Source organism: Bactrocera dorsalis, chromosome 3 (assembly GCF_023373825.1).
Source record: "Bactrocera dorsalis isolate Fly_Bdor chromosome 3, ASM2337382v1, whole genome shotgun sequence".
Lineage (NCBI taxonomy): Eukaryota > Metazoa > Arthropoda > Insecta > Diptera > Tephritidae > Bactrocera > Bactrocera dorsalis.
In genome coordinates this window covers 84469345-84486975 of record NC_064305.1, presented here as the reverse complement: position 1 = coordinate 84486975, position 17631 = coordinate 84469345, and the positions used below count along the sequence as shown (strand labels likewise).

The 17631-nt window shown below is 34.6% G+C and overlaps 2 protein-coding genes and 2 non-coding genes across 4 annotated transcripts; 2 read left to right on the top strand and 2 right to left on the bottom strand.

The window, feature by feature from the left end:
- Window positions 1–1987: 1987 nt before the first annotated feature.
- On the top strand, window positions 1988–9534 carry LOC105227771 (protein late bloomer). The gene is made up of 5 exons (XM_049452301.1): window positions 1988–2493; window positions 7289–7471; window positions 8574–8741; window positions 8877–9074; window positions 9162–9534. The coding sequence occupies exons 1-5, from the start codon at window positions 2431–2433 to the stop codon at window positions 9237–9239; spliced, it is 690 nt and encodes a 229-aa protein (XP_049308258.1). The 5' UTR covers window positions 1988–2430; the 3' UTR covers window positions 9240–9534.
- On the bottom strand, window positions 5471–5543 carry Trnar-ucu (transfer RNA arginine (anticodon UCU)). Its single transcript has one exon. It is a non-coding gene; the product is annotated as a tRNA-Arg (tRNA).
- Window positions 7656–7728, bottom strand: Trnar-ucu (transfer RNA arginine (anticodon UCU)). Its single transcript has one exon. It is a non-coding gene; the product is annotated as a tRNA-Arg (tRNA).
- Window positions 9535–13403: 3869 nt separating the features above from the next.
- Window positions 13404–17631, top strand: LOC105227772 (tetraspanin-9). Its single transcript, XM_011207283.4, has 5 exons — window positions 13404–13861; window positions 16510–16692; window positions 16782–16946; window positions 17092–17289; window positions 17353–17631. The coding sequence occupies exons 1-5, from the start codon at window positions 13802–13804 to the stop codon at window positions 17428–17430; spliced, it is 684 nt and encodes a 227-aa protein (XP_011205585.1). The 5' UTR covers window positions 13404–13801; the 3' UTR covers window positions 17431–17631.

Sequence of the window (17631 nt, the reverse complement as noted above, 5' to 3'; positions counted from 1 at the left end):
CAGCCAGAACTGATCAATAGAAAGTGTTTCGTCTTCCATTAGGACAACGCTATGCCACATCTTTTAAAACTCGGCAAAAACTGGGAGAGCTTGGCTGGGAAATTTTGATGCATCCACCATATAGCCCTGACCTTGCACCATCGTTTCGGTCAATGCAGAACTCCCTTAATGGATTAAAGTTGGCTTCAAGAGAAGCCTGTGAAAATTACTTGTCACAGTTTTCGCCGAGAAACCAGAAAAGTTTTACACTGATGGCATAATGTCTCGAGTGGAAAAATGGCAAAAGAGGTCGACGAAAATGGTACATATTTGGTTCATTGAAGTTCATTATAAATATAAAAAGGTGAAGTTTGATTAGAAATACGAAACGACTTTTTCGACTACCCTATATTAATATAAAATATTTAATGTTAATGTTAAGAGCTCAAACATTAATTGAATTTATTTGCTTGGTACTTTGAAAAATTGGTTGATAGAAAACTCTACGAGAGGCTCTCCAAGTATAAACGCTTAATTGTAGCGAGAAGGTTTTCCGCTTTAAGGTTTTCTATTTTTTTCTTATTATCAGTTAAAAAAATGTTTATCTTGCTTCCAACTTTTTGAAAAATATTTCGTTTTGTGAATTTTGTAGGAAATTGATTGCTCTTCAAAAAAGGTCTAAGCGATTTTTTCATAAAACTAAACCGTTTAAAAAGTACGAAATATGGTTTGACTCACCCTAATGTCTACATATACATACATATACGAGTATATGCATTAAAATTTTAAATCAATTGAAGTCAATAAACCTAAAACCAAATGTCTTTTGTACATAAAGAAGAACCTTTGCAGTGACTCACGTCAATCAAATTTTATAAAAAATTATCTTTTGTCGGATGCTATGTGATTGAAGGAATTCGTATGTGGCTAAATTCTTAATGGATCCGATAAAATAGAAAGTAAGTAAAAACACGAATTGGCTGATGTAAAGGAGACTGCAATTATATATTTCATACATGTACATATTGGACGTATACATATGTATAGTATACATATATGTTCAATATAAAGATACTAAGTCTGAACAATTGAAGTCATTCAAAACACTTTTAGCTCTCGAATTAGCAAACGCACATATTTGTTTTGCTTAGAACTCACATGGTCTATAATTTTTCGAAAATCAACAACAAGCGGTGAAATAAACTTGAATGTGTTTACAAAGAGCTTTTCACTGTTACAATTTTTCACTATTACAAAGTATGTTTGTCTGTATGTATGTATATCTTTATGTGTATGTAAGTATGTTTGCTTGCAAGTTGGCGCAATATACAATATATGTGATCCCGTTTAAGCTTGTTGATATTGGCCTTTAAGGTCTTTCGGCCAGCCACGATTTCCGATCATAAAATCAACGCTGCTGGCGCTGCCGCCAGCGTGTGCTCAGCGCGTAGGCGCAGCTTGTGCGGTTGACATTTAAAAATTCATAAAGATTTTCGTTTTCACTTTGATATCATTTTTTGTTGCTGTAATGTTGTGTTTTTGTTTTAATCTCTCAAATCTTTATTGCATTTTATTGGTCAGCTGTGGCGACTATGTGTGCGAGTTGGCGTTCTTGGCGGAAAACCATCGCCCAACAATGTATTTGCATAAATACAGACACAGACACAGCCACAGACACATACACACATTTAATCATATGCATTATCGTGACGGTGTCTTCGCTGTAGAGCGCCTGAAAGACAACTGAGAGTTAAAGACAGCAGCAGATTTTTTCTATTGCTAATGATAAAGTTGCCAACAACAATAACAATAATAACAACAACAGGGGCGTGAAAGCATAAAAACAAAAGCGGAAAACAGAAAATACCGAAGAGAATTATTAGCAATTAGTCGACAGTTTATTTTTTTCGAATTTTTGTTTTGTTGTTGTTTGTGTTTTTCAAGATTTTCTTATGACATGGCGATCGGAAATTTTGTCATCGTTGAGCTCATCGCTCCGCAAAGGTACTACAACGGTTGGCCGCGCAAAACAGAGCAAATCAGTTGAGATCGTCAGGGCCACTTTGACGTTTTGTTGCTGCTTATTGTCGATTCAGTTTAAGAAGCTACGTGAACGCGTTTCGAAAGTGACCGCGGATGCGCCGGTGACGATCGGTCTTTAGTATTGTAAGAGCAGCCAGTGTCTCGTGAATTTTTTAGCGTAACGGAATTCGTTAGAATCGATTGTGTAATTGTTTTATTTGCAATTGTTGTACTTACATATATACCTTACGAGTATATATATGCAAGCAGTTAACGAGTAAACGCAAATAACAGTATTATTTTAACAGCAATAAGTGTTTAATTAATTTTAAAAATATAATAAAGCCACTTACATATTTATTTTATAAAAAAAATTTGTAGTAAATTGTTAGTGGCAGGATATAGACAACAGCTGTTCAACATACGAAAATGTTTCGCTGCACGAGGAAGCGCTTGAAAGTCACGCTATTCGTATTTAATGCGATCTGTGCAGTAAGTATTTTGAAAACTCTGCAAAATATTGTGAAATAAAAAAAATGTTTGAAACCTCGGCTGCACGGAAGCTAAAATACCCTTCACGGATGCATTTCTTATAGTATGAAAGGATATAAAAAGTCTTCATATTAAGTTTGTGCCTTTAATTTGTATTTAAGATAAACTCGTAAGCTATAGTGGTCCGAGTGGGTCCGGAAATTACACTGTTTTTGTAGGCAATAACCAAAGCCAAATTACGTGAAGATATCTGATTAAATAAAAAAAGTTTCCATACAAGGACTTGATTTGGATCGATCATTTGTACGGCAGATATATGCTTTAATTATCCAATATAGAAGATTCCGATAAATAAGTAAATCGTTGATTAAAAAAAAGACGTTTGGAGAATTTCAGGTCCGTATCTCAAAAATTGAGATATGGGTTCGCGACAGACGTGTGCTAGGGTCTGTGAGGTTTTTTTCTGGTCAAATTGTCTGATGAGCTCGCCCGCTCCGCAGCATCCACTAACATGGTAGGATCTGAACTCTTCACTGCGGTGGATCCTCGTACCATAAATGAGCTGCTCCACAAGGAAGAAGGAAGGCTAAGTTGCTAATATGGGGTTACAACCTCAATCGGTTTAAACATATAATCACCTTTACAGGGACAAACTCAAGCTACTTGTCGCGTTCTACACTGGCCACTGTGGCCACTGAAAGTCCAGAACAGCCGCTAATTGACTTCATAGCAGTCTGCAAACGCAGCCTAAAGACCATGTTTTCAAATAGAGATCACATTGCCTCACAAACACCTAACAGATTTTATCAGTATGCTGGACCAAGGTGGGTCGTAGTGTAGTGACTTAGGAGAGAGCACAATAGACCATAGGTCGCTGAGCAATCCTCATCAATTCATCTTTATTTTAGTATAAAGCATATCCGTTAATTGCATCAACCGGAAGAACTGAGTATTAACCCACATTGTATTAAACCCCAGATGATTAAATAATTTTCTTAAGATATCTTACATATGGATCACCGAGTATAAAGTCAACTGGGGATACGGATATTCGGAATAAGGTGTATAGCGCTGTTAAATGCCGTTTAAACCGAATTTCCACAGTGTAAATTCAATTAGAAGTTCGAACTAGAATACTAAAAAATCCTATGGGAAAGCATGGGTCAATTTAATCTATTTTTGGTGCCAAAAACATATTGTGCGCAATAAAAAGGTGCCCTCATATTAGAAAAATATTTACTTAAAGTTAGTGAAAACGGTAAAGCAGTTAGTAACATGTGATATTTCATATAAAATTGACCGGTTTTATACTCTTTACATATAAATAATTTTGAATTATATACTACTCTCCCCTTGTTTTAATAACTCAGCAATTATCGCTTCTTTAGTATTTTTGAGTAATACCATTACATAAGAAATTGATGTGATTATAATCACTATTTCACCCCTGAGTCCTGCACCCATAAGATGAAGATAGTGAATATCGCACATCATGCTTTTCACAGCAACAACTATTCCCTAAACGTTACACATTACAAAAGAAATTGCATTTCCTTCACTTAATTAATTTCTAAAATTTCTATATCCTCTTTTACTTAATTACGTCGCATCGATGAGAAAACTTTTCACTTTTCCGTTATTTACCTTGCCAATTTAGCGCATTGCTTGCAGACGCTGATGACAATAATTAGTCATATTGTGTGCGACTATTTAAAAATAAACTGCAAAGTTTGGCCGTTCTTTTCGCCTTTCTCATTTTTAATGCAATCGGCCACAAACACATGCACATGTTACTGTATGTGCGCCTTTTTGCTACTTTTTAAGTTTCATTTATTGTTTTGTTCAACATTTTATTTTTATGTTTTGTTGTCATTTCACAATTCTGTTTGCTCTTCGCTTCCCTCTTTCTGCATCGCAAGCGTTTATGAGCAACATTTAAAAAACCGTTTGTGAAAACAATTGTGCAAACTTTAAAAGTTTGGCCGATTATGAGCTTTTAAGAGAAAGCTTTCAAAGTAGAATTGGGTATAGTGGTGGCAAATTTTATTGGGATTTGTGAAGAAAAAACGTTAATTTCAAAAATAAATATTTGTGTAGCAACAAGTTAACTGATTAAAAGGAAATGGGTCAGAGGTTTCAGGGATTGGGAAGCAATGATTTTGTATACTTGATTCAAGGCTTATTTCGATCCTAGGTTAGACTAGATTGGAAGTTAGATCCAAAAGAGTGTCCCACTTGAATGGCAGTGAACGCCCTTCCATTGCCGTATATTCCTAAGTATTGACCGCAAAGACTCTCAAAAATCGACAAATCGCTTTGAGGCTGTCACAATTTTTTTAGGTGATATGCTTCCGGCTATTTTACCAGGATCGCTGGACGTATGACTGCCGATATTTTTCCACCACAGACTTTGTAACTCTGGAGAATTGAAGTGGAAGTGCCGGGACGTTTCCATTTCACCTTCTTCTAATAATCTCGACAGTTTGCGTCGAACAATATTTCCAGCCTTAACTTTCTTACGAGCCCTCCCTTAAATTCGAAAGATTGTGGTATTTCGCTGTCTTTCTTCCCTTCGTGGCCGCCACTCAGCATTCGGTCAAGTAGAAGTTATTGTCCAGATAAAGTCGGTAATATCTACTGAAGTAAGAAATTTTATATGAAAACTTTATAGGTATTTATGTGAGACTTCCCATTTTGCATCCATACTAGATAGGAATCCTTATCGCTTCCGAGGGAAGCGTTATTACAGATAGTCAAGATTTCGACTATTTCATAAGAAAACTAGAGGTTATAAGCATCATTTCGAAGTATAAATGTAAAGCCTTGTTAACTGATTTTAAGATGGAGATTTCTTAAAGCCAAAGTAAGGAGCAAGTATTGAAATCAGCTTCAGCTTAACAACAGACTATGAGCAGGGTGTCTCCCTCTTTAAAATGATATGAGATTAGATCCCTATTGGCTAAAATATAATCACCTAGAGCCCTTGCGGGGATCGAACCCGCGACCTTTGGATTAGAAGTCCAATGTGCTATCCACTGCACCAAAGGGCCGTTAAATATTCAAAAATATGCCCAAAAATATAAAATATTATTAACTATTAAAAGCCAAAAGCATTAAAGTAAAATTATATAAATTCAGAACAGAACTACTCCACAGTTGCGTTCATTCATTTATTATTTAAACAGGTGTCTCAGTGCTCTTCATTGAAACTGTAAGATATTCAAAAGAAGCGCCGAAACTTCATTTACAGAACTGACAGCGTCATTTGCATAGTACTGGCATGTTTGATTAAAAAAAAATGTGGAGCGGACAGAGCAAAAGCAAAAGTTGACATATATACATATACTATAAAACATCTTCTAATACAAACTTATACATAACGATTCAACCAATTTCTTCTTCTTTTCCTTTATTGATGCAGACACCGTTTAAGCGGTTACAGCCATGTTAACAACAGCGCACCAGCCGTTCTTCTTTTTTGCTGTTTTGATCCAATTGGAGATCCCAAGCGAAGCCAGGTTCTTCTCCACCAGGTCTTTCCAACGGAGTGGAGGTCTTTGCCTCCCTCTGTTTCCTCCGACGGGTACTGCATAGAATATTTTTAGAGCTGGAGTGTTTTTGTCTATTCGTAGCCACTATCTTTTAATTCGCTGAACTATATATACTCGTCGTATATCTCATACAGCTCATCGTTCCATTGAGTGCGATATTCGCCGTGGTGACTTTAGTTTAGGATAAACTGATTTTAAACTTAGTCTAACTCAAAACCGTAGTTCCTCTATAGCGATAATATTGCTCTCAAGTTTTTATCTTATAAAAATGCTTTAACTTAAACAAATAAGGAATGGCTAAGTTCGGTCTAACCAAATATTTCATACTCTTGCAACTTACATGGATGAAAGCCAGGAAAGTACATTCAGGTACATAAGGCTTGTTAGGGTATAGGGCGAGTTTTCACTTGAATTTATTCATTCTAAGCAAGCACAAAGATGAACCGTTATAAGAAAAACATTATTTGAGATAATTCACATATTGGTTATATAAGCATTGTAAAGTCTTCTGGAAGTTCGAAAATTATTGTATTAGGTATATGGGAGTTAGGGAAGTATTGACCAGAATCAATCCATTTTTGACATGCGTTCATACCATTAGGAAGGGATTATCCCTAAATTTCAATAATATCTGTATCCCACATATTGACCGATATATTCGGTAAAAAATTAACCAAATGTACTGGGGTCCACTTATTCGGTACCCAGCGGCTTGAACAGTTTTGGTTCGATTTGAACAAGTTTTGATTAAAAGGTGTCACACTTCGAAAGTATCATTCGTGCCAATTTATGGTACTTTATATGCTTTTGTTTAATTGCATTTTGTAGGCGTGGCGGTGGTCCGATTGTGCCCATGCCCGAACTCGACTTTACGTTTTTGCTAAAGAACGCGCATACCAAGTTCCATAAAGATATCTTAGTTCTTACTCAAGACTCGTACCGTTTGTACGGGCGGACGGCCATAAAATGGCCGAAACGAAAAGCCCAAAATTTGATGAAAGCACTAACGCCGATCCCAGCCGAGGCTTATAAAAATTAGAACCTATGAGCATTTTGATATTTGACAATAAGAAAATGTTTCACTAAAGTATATTTAATTTGTTACTTTTCTTTTTGGTACTACGGATTAAAACTGATCAGATTGTTATATCAAATAGCCAGACCTTTTTTAACCCATATTCATATACATATAATTAATATTGTTGAGTCTTAATTTTCATATCATTCTTACGCTTTATCCTTAGATCATGGGTGTTATACTAATGTGGTTCGGAGCTTGGCTACATAGTAATATTGGAGAAATCGATGTGGATAACAGTGAAACCCTGGTCGCCACTGTCATTGCACTACTGGGCGCAGTGTTACTGGTGATGGCGATCTTTGGCTGTGCTGCAACCTACATGGAGTCCAAAAGCATGCTGATAAGTGTAAGTAATGATCCATTATGTTTTATATAAATTATATCTTTCAAAAGTGTGAAGAATACTTTGAGAATACTTGAAGTCTGAATTGATTTCAAAACAGTTAAAGGCTTCTAATTTGGAATGGAATCATGCTTAGAGGTCTATCCAAAACCTTAGCATCGTGTTAAACACAAAATAGATTCTTCTAGAGCCCTTGCGGGGATCGAACCCGCGACCTTTGGATTAGAAGTCCAATGTGCTATCCACTGCACCAAAGGGCCGCTTAATTCAAGCTTTTGACTCCACATATCAAAGAGATGTAAAACTATAAAACAGTTACATTTAATTGTTTGAATAGTTTTACCGAAATAGTTCCAAAGTAACTATTTATACAGATGTTAGGCTTTTTCAGTTGTCGAGAACTGAAGTTGAACTATATAGGTCATAAGTTTTGAGCTCACTATCAGCAGCTGCATGCCTTAGAACTTGAAGTTTTCTTTTGTATAATTAATACTATGTTTTTGTCTTACTCTAATTCTTGATTTTAAACCATCAAGTTCATCAACAATCGTGTTAATCAATAACACCCAAAGAGATTCAATACTACATATTGAGGAATATTGTCGATCATTGACTTTGAAAGGTATTTAATTAACCTTCCTCACCTCATTCTTCGACTTAGCCCCATCAAACAAATTGAGAGAACGTTTAGGTTAAAGTCAGAACACTAGAGAAGTCGGAAATATGCTCTGTGATTCGATATTATCTGCTGAGGGTTAACTGCCTTTAGAAAATACTTTTTGTAGGAAGCAAAATGTTGGTGGAGTCCAAATTTGAACTCATCTCACTTTGTGTGGCACTCAGCTGGAATGTTCGAAACCATCGGAGACACCCTTAGATAACCTCAAAAGAAGTCTAATTCACTAAAGTTCATCATTTAAATTCTTAAAGTATCAGTTAGCCTTTTAGTCCGATAATTGCGAAAATTCTAGAGTTAAACATTCATGGCCTCAAAATCAAAACAGTTGAATTTAGAAAGCGCAGGGTTGCATTTTCCGTGAACAGCTCGTATTTTTGCTGAGCAATAAATAACTAAAGAATCGCAAATAATCTCTTTCCTCCACAGTATGCTGTGATTTTAGTTATCTTGCTGGTCATACAAATATTCCTCGTGAGCATCAGCTACACGGCGGCTAGCGGCAGTCTCTCAAGTGGCCTACAACGAGGTTTCGACGAACTCTGGGATAGACGGAATACGAATAAAAATACAACATTGTCGTTTTATGAAGAGTGGGTAAGATTTTTAAGTTATTTATTACCTACAAAAACGTAATCAGTTCACATATCTAGCAAGCAGCCCCCCCAGTAACCCAAATATTTATCCATTTTCTTTATTGTAAAATAATATTAATTCTTCTCCCCCCCACAGCTCCAGTGCTGCGGCAAGAGTAGCGCCAATGACTATTTTCTCATGGACAAAGTTCCGCCGCCCAGCTGCTGTCGCTACCAGGACTGTACGAACGTTCTAAATCTCTATGTGGATGGTTGTGAGAAGAAATTTGGCGAATATTTGACTGAGAAGACGAGCAGCTTCAACACTATTAGTTGGTGTTTGATTATCACGGAGGTAAGTGTGCGCAAAGTTTTTATGAGCGCGATATTTTTAATTATTATAATTATATTATTATATTATTAATAATTTTGTCTTTTACAGTTAATTGGCTCGGTGTTCGCTTGCATTTTGCTTGATAGCATCCGAGATTATCGCGATCGCATTCGTTTCTACAACTGAGGAGTGCGGAGAGTTAGACACAAAATGCAAATACCTCGTTCCTTTGCACTGCATAGTATTGTTACACACACATACATATTAACGTATGTTGAATTGATATATTATTAATATAAATTAGGAAAAATATTGTAAATTATTAGCTAATTATTATTATGCAAGCTAAACCTAGACCTTAAAAATTTAGTTACATTCTTATATAATTTTTATAAAAAAATATTGTTGTTTAATTGTAAGTAACACAATTATATGGTAACCTTGAAATAAAATAAAGTCGAATGCAAAAACTTTTTGAAAACATTTTGTATACATTACATATATTATTTTAACTCTCAGAATGCAAATTTTTCGGCATGAATCACATGTGTCTCAAAAAAATGTACAGTAAGACCTCGCTTAAACTTCCATTAAAGTAGAGCGCAATGCGAAACAACGCTGTACGAGCTATCTTAACATGGAAATGTTGGCGTTAAAGGAAGATGGATAAGAAATTGGTATATACAATATTCAGATGGTCAATTTTTGGATATTCTGCGGTAAAAAAAGAGATATTATTTATTTAAAAATATGTTTAAATTAAAAATTCCCAACAGGTGGCAACTCTTGTAAAAATTATTCCCACTAAATATCTTTCCTAAATATTTGTAGTTTAACACTTATATTATAATATTTAATTTATTTTAAAATTACCAAATAGGTGGCAACTCTATCGAAGAATATATTTGATTAAAATATTTCATAATTACGTTTAGTTCGATACTTATACTATAATATTTTATATACTTTTGGCTTTTCAAACAGGTGGCAACTCTACCAAAAAAAAATCCTTTAAAAAACCTAGACATTTTTCTAGAATATGAAAAGACATAGACTTATTTGTTTAGGATTTATATTTATTTGCGAAATTTGAAGAATAAACTTTTTTGCATATCTTCAATCTATGAATTGTGAAAACAAATTGTCTTGAAATTGTATGTATATAAAACACTAAATATTTAATTATTCATCAATATTTATTTTGTCACCTTCAAAGTAAGCCCCACTAGATGTAAAACACTTATGCCAACGATTTCTCCAGTCTTTGAAACACTTTTCATAAGTACTTTTTGGAATGGGCTTCAGCTCCTCCTTTTTTGGTTTTGTATCTCTTTGACTGACTGAAAACGTGTTCCACGGAGCAGCAATTTTAGTTTAGGGAACAGAAAAAAATTGCACGGAGCCAAATGTTGTGAATCCGTTGGCTGACGTTTGTTAAATTCAGTTACAATCGTGGCTCAATGTTTTTTTTCACGCTAATACCTCAATAAGACCAAATAGAACTCTTTATAGACTGTCTGACGAAACAAATTAATCGTGCACCAAAAAACGATTTTTGCGTTGCTGTTTTGATTTCGGCTCGTTTCATTCCAATGATTGTTGACTTATCTCATCGGCAGTTATAATGTTCTTCATGAATGTAGGATCTCTTTATCGGGACGAGTCGAGCAAGAACGCATTTCATGCCAAACATATCCACTAAAATCATTTGAACGGACTCGCGAGAGATGTTGAGCTCTCTTGCCAATTCTCTAACACTTGTCTGACGACTTTCAAGCACCACATCCTACACTTTTCAAACGGAGCATATTGTAAAAGCCATAGCAAAGTGAAATGTGAAAAGGTTGTAGTAAAAATGATGAACATTCTTTCATTGAATTAAATACAGAATGTAAACATTAGAACTGAAAGCACTTTCAGTAGTAAAGTAAAGTTCCAATTTAAGCGTAATTTTCAAAGGATACTCCACGACGTATACGCAATATTTCATATCAGCAACATGAAATATTATTACGAATTGTCTTTGCCATAAGTGCCATAAACAATTGGACAATTGTTCTCCGGCTTGGCTCTCAAACATAGGTTGGACAAATATACGCTGCGTTGCAAGATCGTCAAGATTTCTTCCCAAATTCGATGATTTTGCATGCAACAGATGTTTGTGGTTTCCGAAGTCATTATGAATTAGTATACCAAAGGTCTATCTACTTTGAATTTAATTAATTAACGTTATTACAACGTCATAAAATATTTCACACTTTCAAAGCCACTGCAGAACGTGGTTAATCTGATAGTCGAGTCATAAACTTCGTCACGTTCCCGAGTTCATTTGAACGAAATACATTTTATTTAAGTACTAAACAAAAAAACTAAAGATGATTCACGCATTTCGTCTGCGTTCCTTGTGGCACAATTAAGAGACGAAAATCGCTGCACAGCGACGCCAAGCAGCTGGTGTTTGATTTATGACTAAAATTAACCAAAATACGCTGAAAATTGACCATGAAAATGAGCCCGTTCTACAAGTGAATGAAAACGAAAAACATGGAAATACAGTCCTACGCAAAAAATAAAAACAAAAAACTAAACAATATTACAAATAAAATTAAATAAACAATATAGGAAAAAAATTAAAAAAAAAAACAAATTCATAAAAATTAACGGATATGATTAAAAAAAATACATAAAAGCCATACAAAGTGAAACTGGAAATGCAAATGAAAAGAAAAATCACGAGAGTGAGAATAAGAGCGAGAGAGCGCAAACAAGAGCAAGCGATGAATAAATCAATGCGCGAGCAGCAATGATTTTAAACTTATTGCTGCTCCACATTGTCACGGAATTTTAGCGAACTTTCGATATGAAAACAAATCTAAAGGCTACAACTAAAAGCTTAACGCAGCAAGTAGGTGTCACAAATGAGAGCTGGTAGAACACGAAACATAAAAAAACAACAATAAAACCAGCTAAATACAGTAAGCTAACACAAGTAGCAGCTAACAGATGAGAAGCGTCAACAGTCAGTGATCAGTGACAACAACAACGTCAAATGAAAGCCTCAACCAGTCAACAATGAAACTGAGCAACAACAAAGGCAAACAGCTAACGGATGAGCAGAAAAAGTGAATTGTGCATGCTGAGCGAGCACAAGATCAACACGACCTCGCCGCCCGCTCACCGCACTAGCGCTGCCAGCGACAAAGCAATTATATATAGAGTCGCGCTTAAGGCTGTGGACATAGTGGACGTGATGCAGGGTTGATAGCGCAAAGAATAGAAAATATTTGAATAATTTAATAAAATTAATAATCTTTATCTAATAATCATTGTAATATGCATAAATCAATATAATTTTAGTTTTTCAAACTTTTATTCCCATTAAAAACACTATAACAATTGAAATTTAATTTACATTGAATTGGTTTTAGAAAAATTTTAATGAAATTTCGTTTAATTTGAACAAATTTTGAATTTTTTTTTAGAAATAATGGAATTGAAAAATATCGCAATTGTTTTTAGATAAATTTTAATGACATTTAATTTTTTTAGATTTGAAAAATTTGGAAATTGTTTTTAGTGAATTTTGAAAATTTTTTTGGAAAATTTTTTTTACGGAATTTTTTATTTTTAATTTAAAATACTATTTTTTTTAGAAAGTTTTTAATGAAAATTTAATTTAAAATTTTTTCATGTTATTAGAACAATTTCCTCTAAATATATTATATTTAATATTTTTATAAGACAATTTTAATTTTTTTTAATATTAATTTAATTTTTTAATGGAAATTTTTAATTTTTTTTTTAATTTTAAGAATATATTTTCTAAATATATATTTTTCAACCGTTTTTTTGTTTTTTAAATTATTCAATGTGAATGAAAATCGCAAGAAAATTATATAATTTTTTTTTTAATGTTTATTTCTTTAGATAATTTTAATGAAAATGTAATTTACATTTTTTCAATATTTTTCGACATTTTTTTTCTAATTATTTATGCAAAATATAAATTTACATTTTTTTAATTCGAAAATTTTGAAATCATTCTTTAAAAAGCTTAATTTTTCATCAGCATTTGATCTATTCTAGTTCTACGCTCATTGAACTCTTTCTAGCCATCTCGTCTCGCTCTGATCGCCGCTACAGTATGTACAAAGCCTTAGCCAAACAACTCATTTGCGTCGCACGATCTCCCCCACCAAGTGAATGTGCCCACACACAATTATACATACATACACACACATGTACGCGAGCATGAGCGTTTCAAAATAAAAATATTGTTAAAGTATAAAATTCTATAGATTTCCATATAATATAGAATAAGTATGTGGGATTTTTGTTAAATTTTAAATGCAGTGTTTTCAGTCAGTTTACGAACGCGCGCTGACACCGGCGCAGTGATTGAGGCGAGTGGTGAGTGGAGAAGGGTTAACGCATTTTTTTTCTCTAAAAAAGTTGTAAAAAACGTGTGAAATCTCAAGGCTTCAGCTATTTTACAACTATCTAATTTGCGGCTGTAAATTTGCAACTTAAAATAATTGCCGTCATATTGGAAAAGCGCGAAATCTGCCACAAGTGTGTGAAAAGCCTTACGCTTAGTAAGTTGTTTTACCATTTTTGTCTCGGCAAACCAACAAAAGTGAGTTAATACGGTTACATCAGCAGCTGAATGAAACATATTGGAATTCTAGCAAATTAACGGCGAATATTTTTTATTCAAATCAAAAAATCAAAATTTCAAAGGAGAAAAAATGGGCTTAGGTAAAACTACAGCAAAGCATTTGTTGTTGCTGCTAAATTTTATATTTACGGTGAGTAATAGTTAAAGTATTATTTTCATTTAATTTGTTTTTTTTTTTTTTGATGGCCTTAAGTGCAATGGGGAGTAATACAGCGCGTACGGCACATGCATTTATAAGTATATGTATTCGCGTACCCTACTGGAAAAATTTGAGGTGGTGCCATATACTAAACTGGTGCTACATTACTTTGAAAATGTAAAGTGTTGTTATACTGATAGCTGTACTAGTAGAAAGGTTTTTGTAGTTTTTTATAAGAGAAAGACCTCAAAAAACTTCAGTTTTTGAATTGCTAGTTTTCTTAAAGCATTCACGGATGTGGAAACTTGTAAAAAAAAGATTTTGCTCTCATGAACTAAGTAAAATTCTGCATTTTTATAAACAAACTTCTAAGAAAAATCAAAAAAATACAACTTTATACCTCGTTACCCTTATTGAATCAGTTTTTTTTTAGTTTAGTATACATATAGTCATGCATAAAGTTTAAAAACAACTAGTAGACTTACTTTTTTGACATTTGATGCAACCCTGATGACATAAGACAACCTATAGAAACTAAGTATTACTTTCCGAAGCTATTTCAATTCGTAAAGTAACCAAAAAAGGAAAATTAATTTGAAATAAAATATGCTTTTAAATAATTTTGTTTATTATTTTGATAACTTCACTAACATATTTCACATATTTTTCGATTGTCTATATTCTTATCATGCCGGTGACATTTTCCATATATAGCAAAGCAATTTCCTTGGTATTTGCCGCCAGAGTAATTTGTTTTCCTGCAGGGTATGCTGCTATTTATAAATCTGTGGTGAAGGTGTTTATAACAAATTATTTTTGCTCTTTGCATCATTAGCGTATTGCTGCCTTTGTTTTTGTTGTAAACACCTGTTTCTAATCATACTTTTGCATAATTGCTTTGCAGCTAATGCTGTTTTAATCTGAAAGAGTTCATTGAGAACAACATAGAGAATATATTGCAGTTTGAAACTCCATAATTCTCAATGAATAAGTCGTGTAAAGAAGAGTATGACACAAATCATGAGTGATCTTTGCAGAAAACAAAAATAAGTGATGACTCTAGATTTAGTTGGAACGCCCTTTATATTTCGTAAAAACAAGAAGGGTCGTAGAACAAATTTCGGAAAGAAAGCTAAGCGTTGCTTACTATGCACATTTACTCGTTATTTGAGTCAGAAGCTATCAAACGAAGTTCCATAGCTAAGTCGAGTAACAGTTACCCCGTTAGATACCATTTGTATTTTGAATAAGATTGTTTCAGAAATATTATTAGAATAAGTAGAATAAGTAAGTATAAGAAAAGTAGCTACTAAAACCTCATATTCGCAAAGGCGTCATAGTCCAATTGCCTACACTACTGGTCCGAATTAAGACTTTGCTTGTAGGGGAGCATATCATATCAGATGATTCCCTGCCAGTTCCACCAAGCACATAGCAAAGCCTCCCTGACTGTTAATAGTGGTTTAGCTATCGCTTACTGACCACGACCATTTTCGCATGAAGTTGTCGTAAGTGACCCAATTTTTATCAAAAGCAACCATCCGCTTTAAAAAAATACTTACAGACGCCGCTCCAATTTGCCTGAATGCAGTTAAACACAGACGAGGAAGGTACAGACATGTCAGAACACTACGCCGGGATGCCTCTTGATATTTACCATTGAACATCTGCACAGCGGGGTTTGGATGCACTCATTTAAAGAGCATAATGAACTCCATTCCAGGCAGTTTATCTTAGGAACATCAAGATGTCTATACTAAATTACATCAATAACATAAAACAATACACAACGAACTTTAGGCATGCACTGACCACATTTCACAGTGGAGCCATAAACGCCTTTACCGACCCCTTCTCAGTGAATGGCGTAATTGGAGTCAAACCACCATCCATTGCAGGCAAAGAGCTCGAGTAGACGCGAGAAGTGACCCTTGCGCAGCTTCATTCTGGATACGGTAGCAGGTCAAACTCCTACTTATCCAGAATCTTCCCCAACATAGCATGTGCAGCGTGCAACGAGTCCCCGACTGACTCTAACCATCACTTTTCACGCCCAGTCCTCCACACTCACCATTGTATGACCTCGATGACAACTTATCTGAACATTACCATCCTACTCAGGACTAGATAACAGTTACAACAACAACATCATCTGCTTTTGAATCCCCGAATTTTTTTCCGATTCGCAGATGGAAATACGTCCCAAAAAGTCTTATGCATCATGTTTAACTCCTGGATAATCGAAACGGTAGTTATATGACGGTCGGAATTGAAGATTTCCATTAGTTTATATTTTCGAAAATTGGTCATATAGATCTTAAACTTCGAAGTTAAAGAAAGGCCATACTGTATCAAAACTGTAAACTTTATTTACGTTTTCACCTGCTTGGCTGGTGTTTTCAGCTGTTTCGAAAAATAACAGGGAATAATACTGAATCAAGAAATTAAGGAAGTCCAATAATTCGAAAAATATATTCTTTTTTACTAGATCTAATATACAGAATGAATTTTGGGTTGATATATGTATATATTATTACGTCACTTCTTGTCACACCCTGTATTCAACTCATTATTTGTATACTCATAGTTTTATGTATTTTTGTTAAGCAAATTCAATAATAACGGCTATTATTTTTCAGCTGCTCGGCATTGTTGTAATCGCATTTGGTATTTTTGTATTGGTCAGCGCTGCCAACAACAACATCGATCATGGTGAGAATTTAGCCGGTGGACTCATAATTACGTTAGGCATTATAATTGTGGTGATTTCGATATTCGGTTGTTTGGCGGCCATACACGAGTCACGCAAAAAACTGATTGTTGTAAGTACGATGAATGCATAAAATAAAATTCATGCTAGCGTATTTGTAGAGAATTATAAATGAAATAATTATTTTTTGAACACACCCAGTATATTATCAGCTTGATAGTGCTGATACTTTTGCAACTCATTTTGGCTGCGATGGCCTCACAAGGCACCAAGGATGGGCTGGCGGGCAGCGTACACGACGGCTTCGAGGAGCTGTGGGAATACGAGCTGAAAGAGCCGGGCGCATTGGCCTACTACGAGAATTGGGTATGTATACACACATACAAACATACATACAGATACCAAAAAATAGAAGTGTCATCAAGTTTATTACACTTACCGCACCTTTTCGCATCAATCAACTTTTATTTATATTTTATATTGTTAATTGTTCTTGTTCAACGTTTAATAGTTACACTGCTGCGGGGTCAACAACACCGACGACTATCATCGCATACAACATGACATACCGCGCACGTGCTGCAAGGACCGCAACTGTCAAATCGTCGATAACATCTACAACGAGGGCTGCCAGGCGAAGTTCGAGGAGTACCTGTCGGGCAAGATGCTCATGTTCAGTGTGGTCAGTTGGATTTTGATTATTGGCGAGGTTAGTGAATTCTGTCAATATTTTCTTCCATAAATATTGCATTCTCTCTGTGGCTTTTTTTAGATCGCTGGCGCCGTGCTGGCTTGGATGTTGTACAGTAGTGTGAAAAACGAAAGCAGAAGAAATCTGCGTTGGATGTAGTGCATTTCGAGAACTTGAAGTCCAATATATTTTTATTAAATAGAGTGTACTTTTTTAAGTGAGTTGCAATATTTATACTTAAATCGTGTTTCCCGCACATAACGACTGTACCTAATGTTATTTTTTATTGTTCAAAATGAAATTAAATTATTATTTTACAACTAACTAGTCAAATGGTGAAAATAAAAATGTTTAAACCCA

Coding starts and splice junctions, on each gene's coding strand:
- LOC105227771 (XM_049452301.1), top strand. CDS start 2,431: ATGTTTCGCTGCACGAGGAAGCGCTTGAAAGTCACGCTATTCGTATTT. Junction 7,472..8,573: donor CCAAAAGCATGCTGATAAGT/GTAAGTAATGAT, acceptor TTTCCTCCACAG/TATGCTGTGATTTTAGTTAT. Junction 9,075..9,161: donor GGTGTTTGATTATCACGGAG/GTAAGTGTGCGC, acceptor TGTCTTTTACAG/TTAATTGGCTCGGTGTTCGC.
- LOC105227772 (XM_011207283.4), top strand. CDS start 13,802: ATGGGCTTAGGTAAAACTACAGCAAAGCATTTGTTGTTGCTGCTAAAT. Junction 16,693..16,781: donor CACGCAAAAAACTGATTGTT/GTAAGTACGATG, acceptor GAACACACCCAG/TATATTATCAGCTTGATAGT. Junction 16,947..17,091: donor TGGCCTACTACGAGAATTGG/GTATGTATACAC, acceptor AACGTTTAATAG/TTACACTGCTGCGGGGTCAA.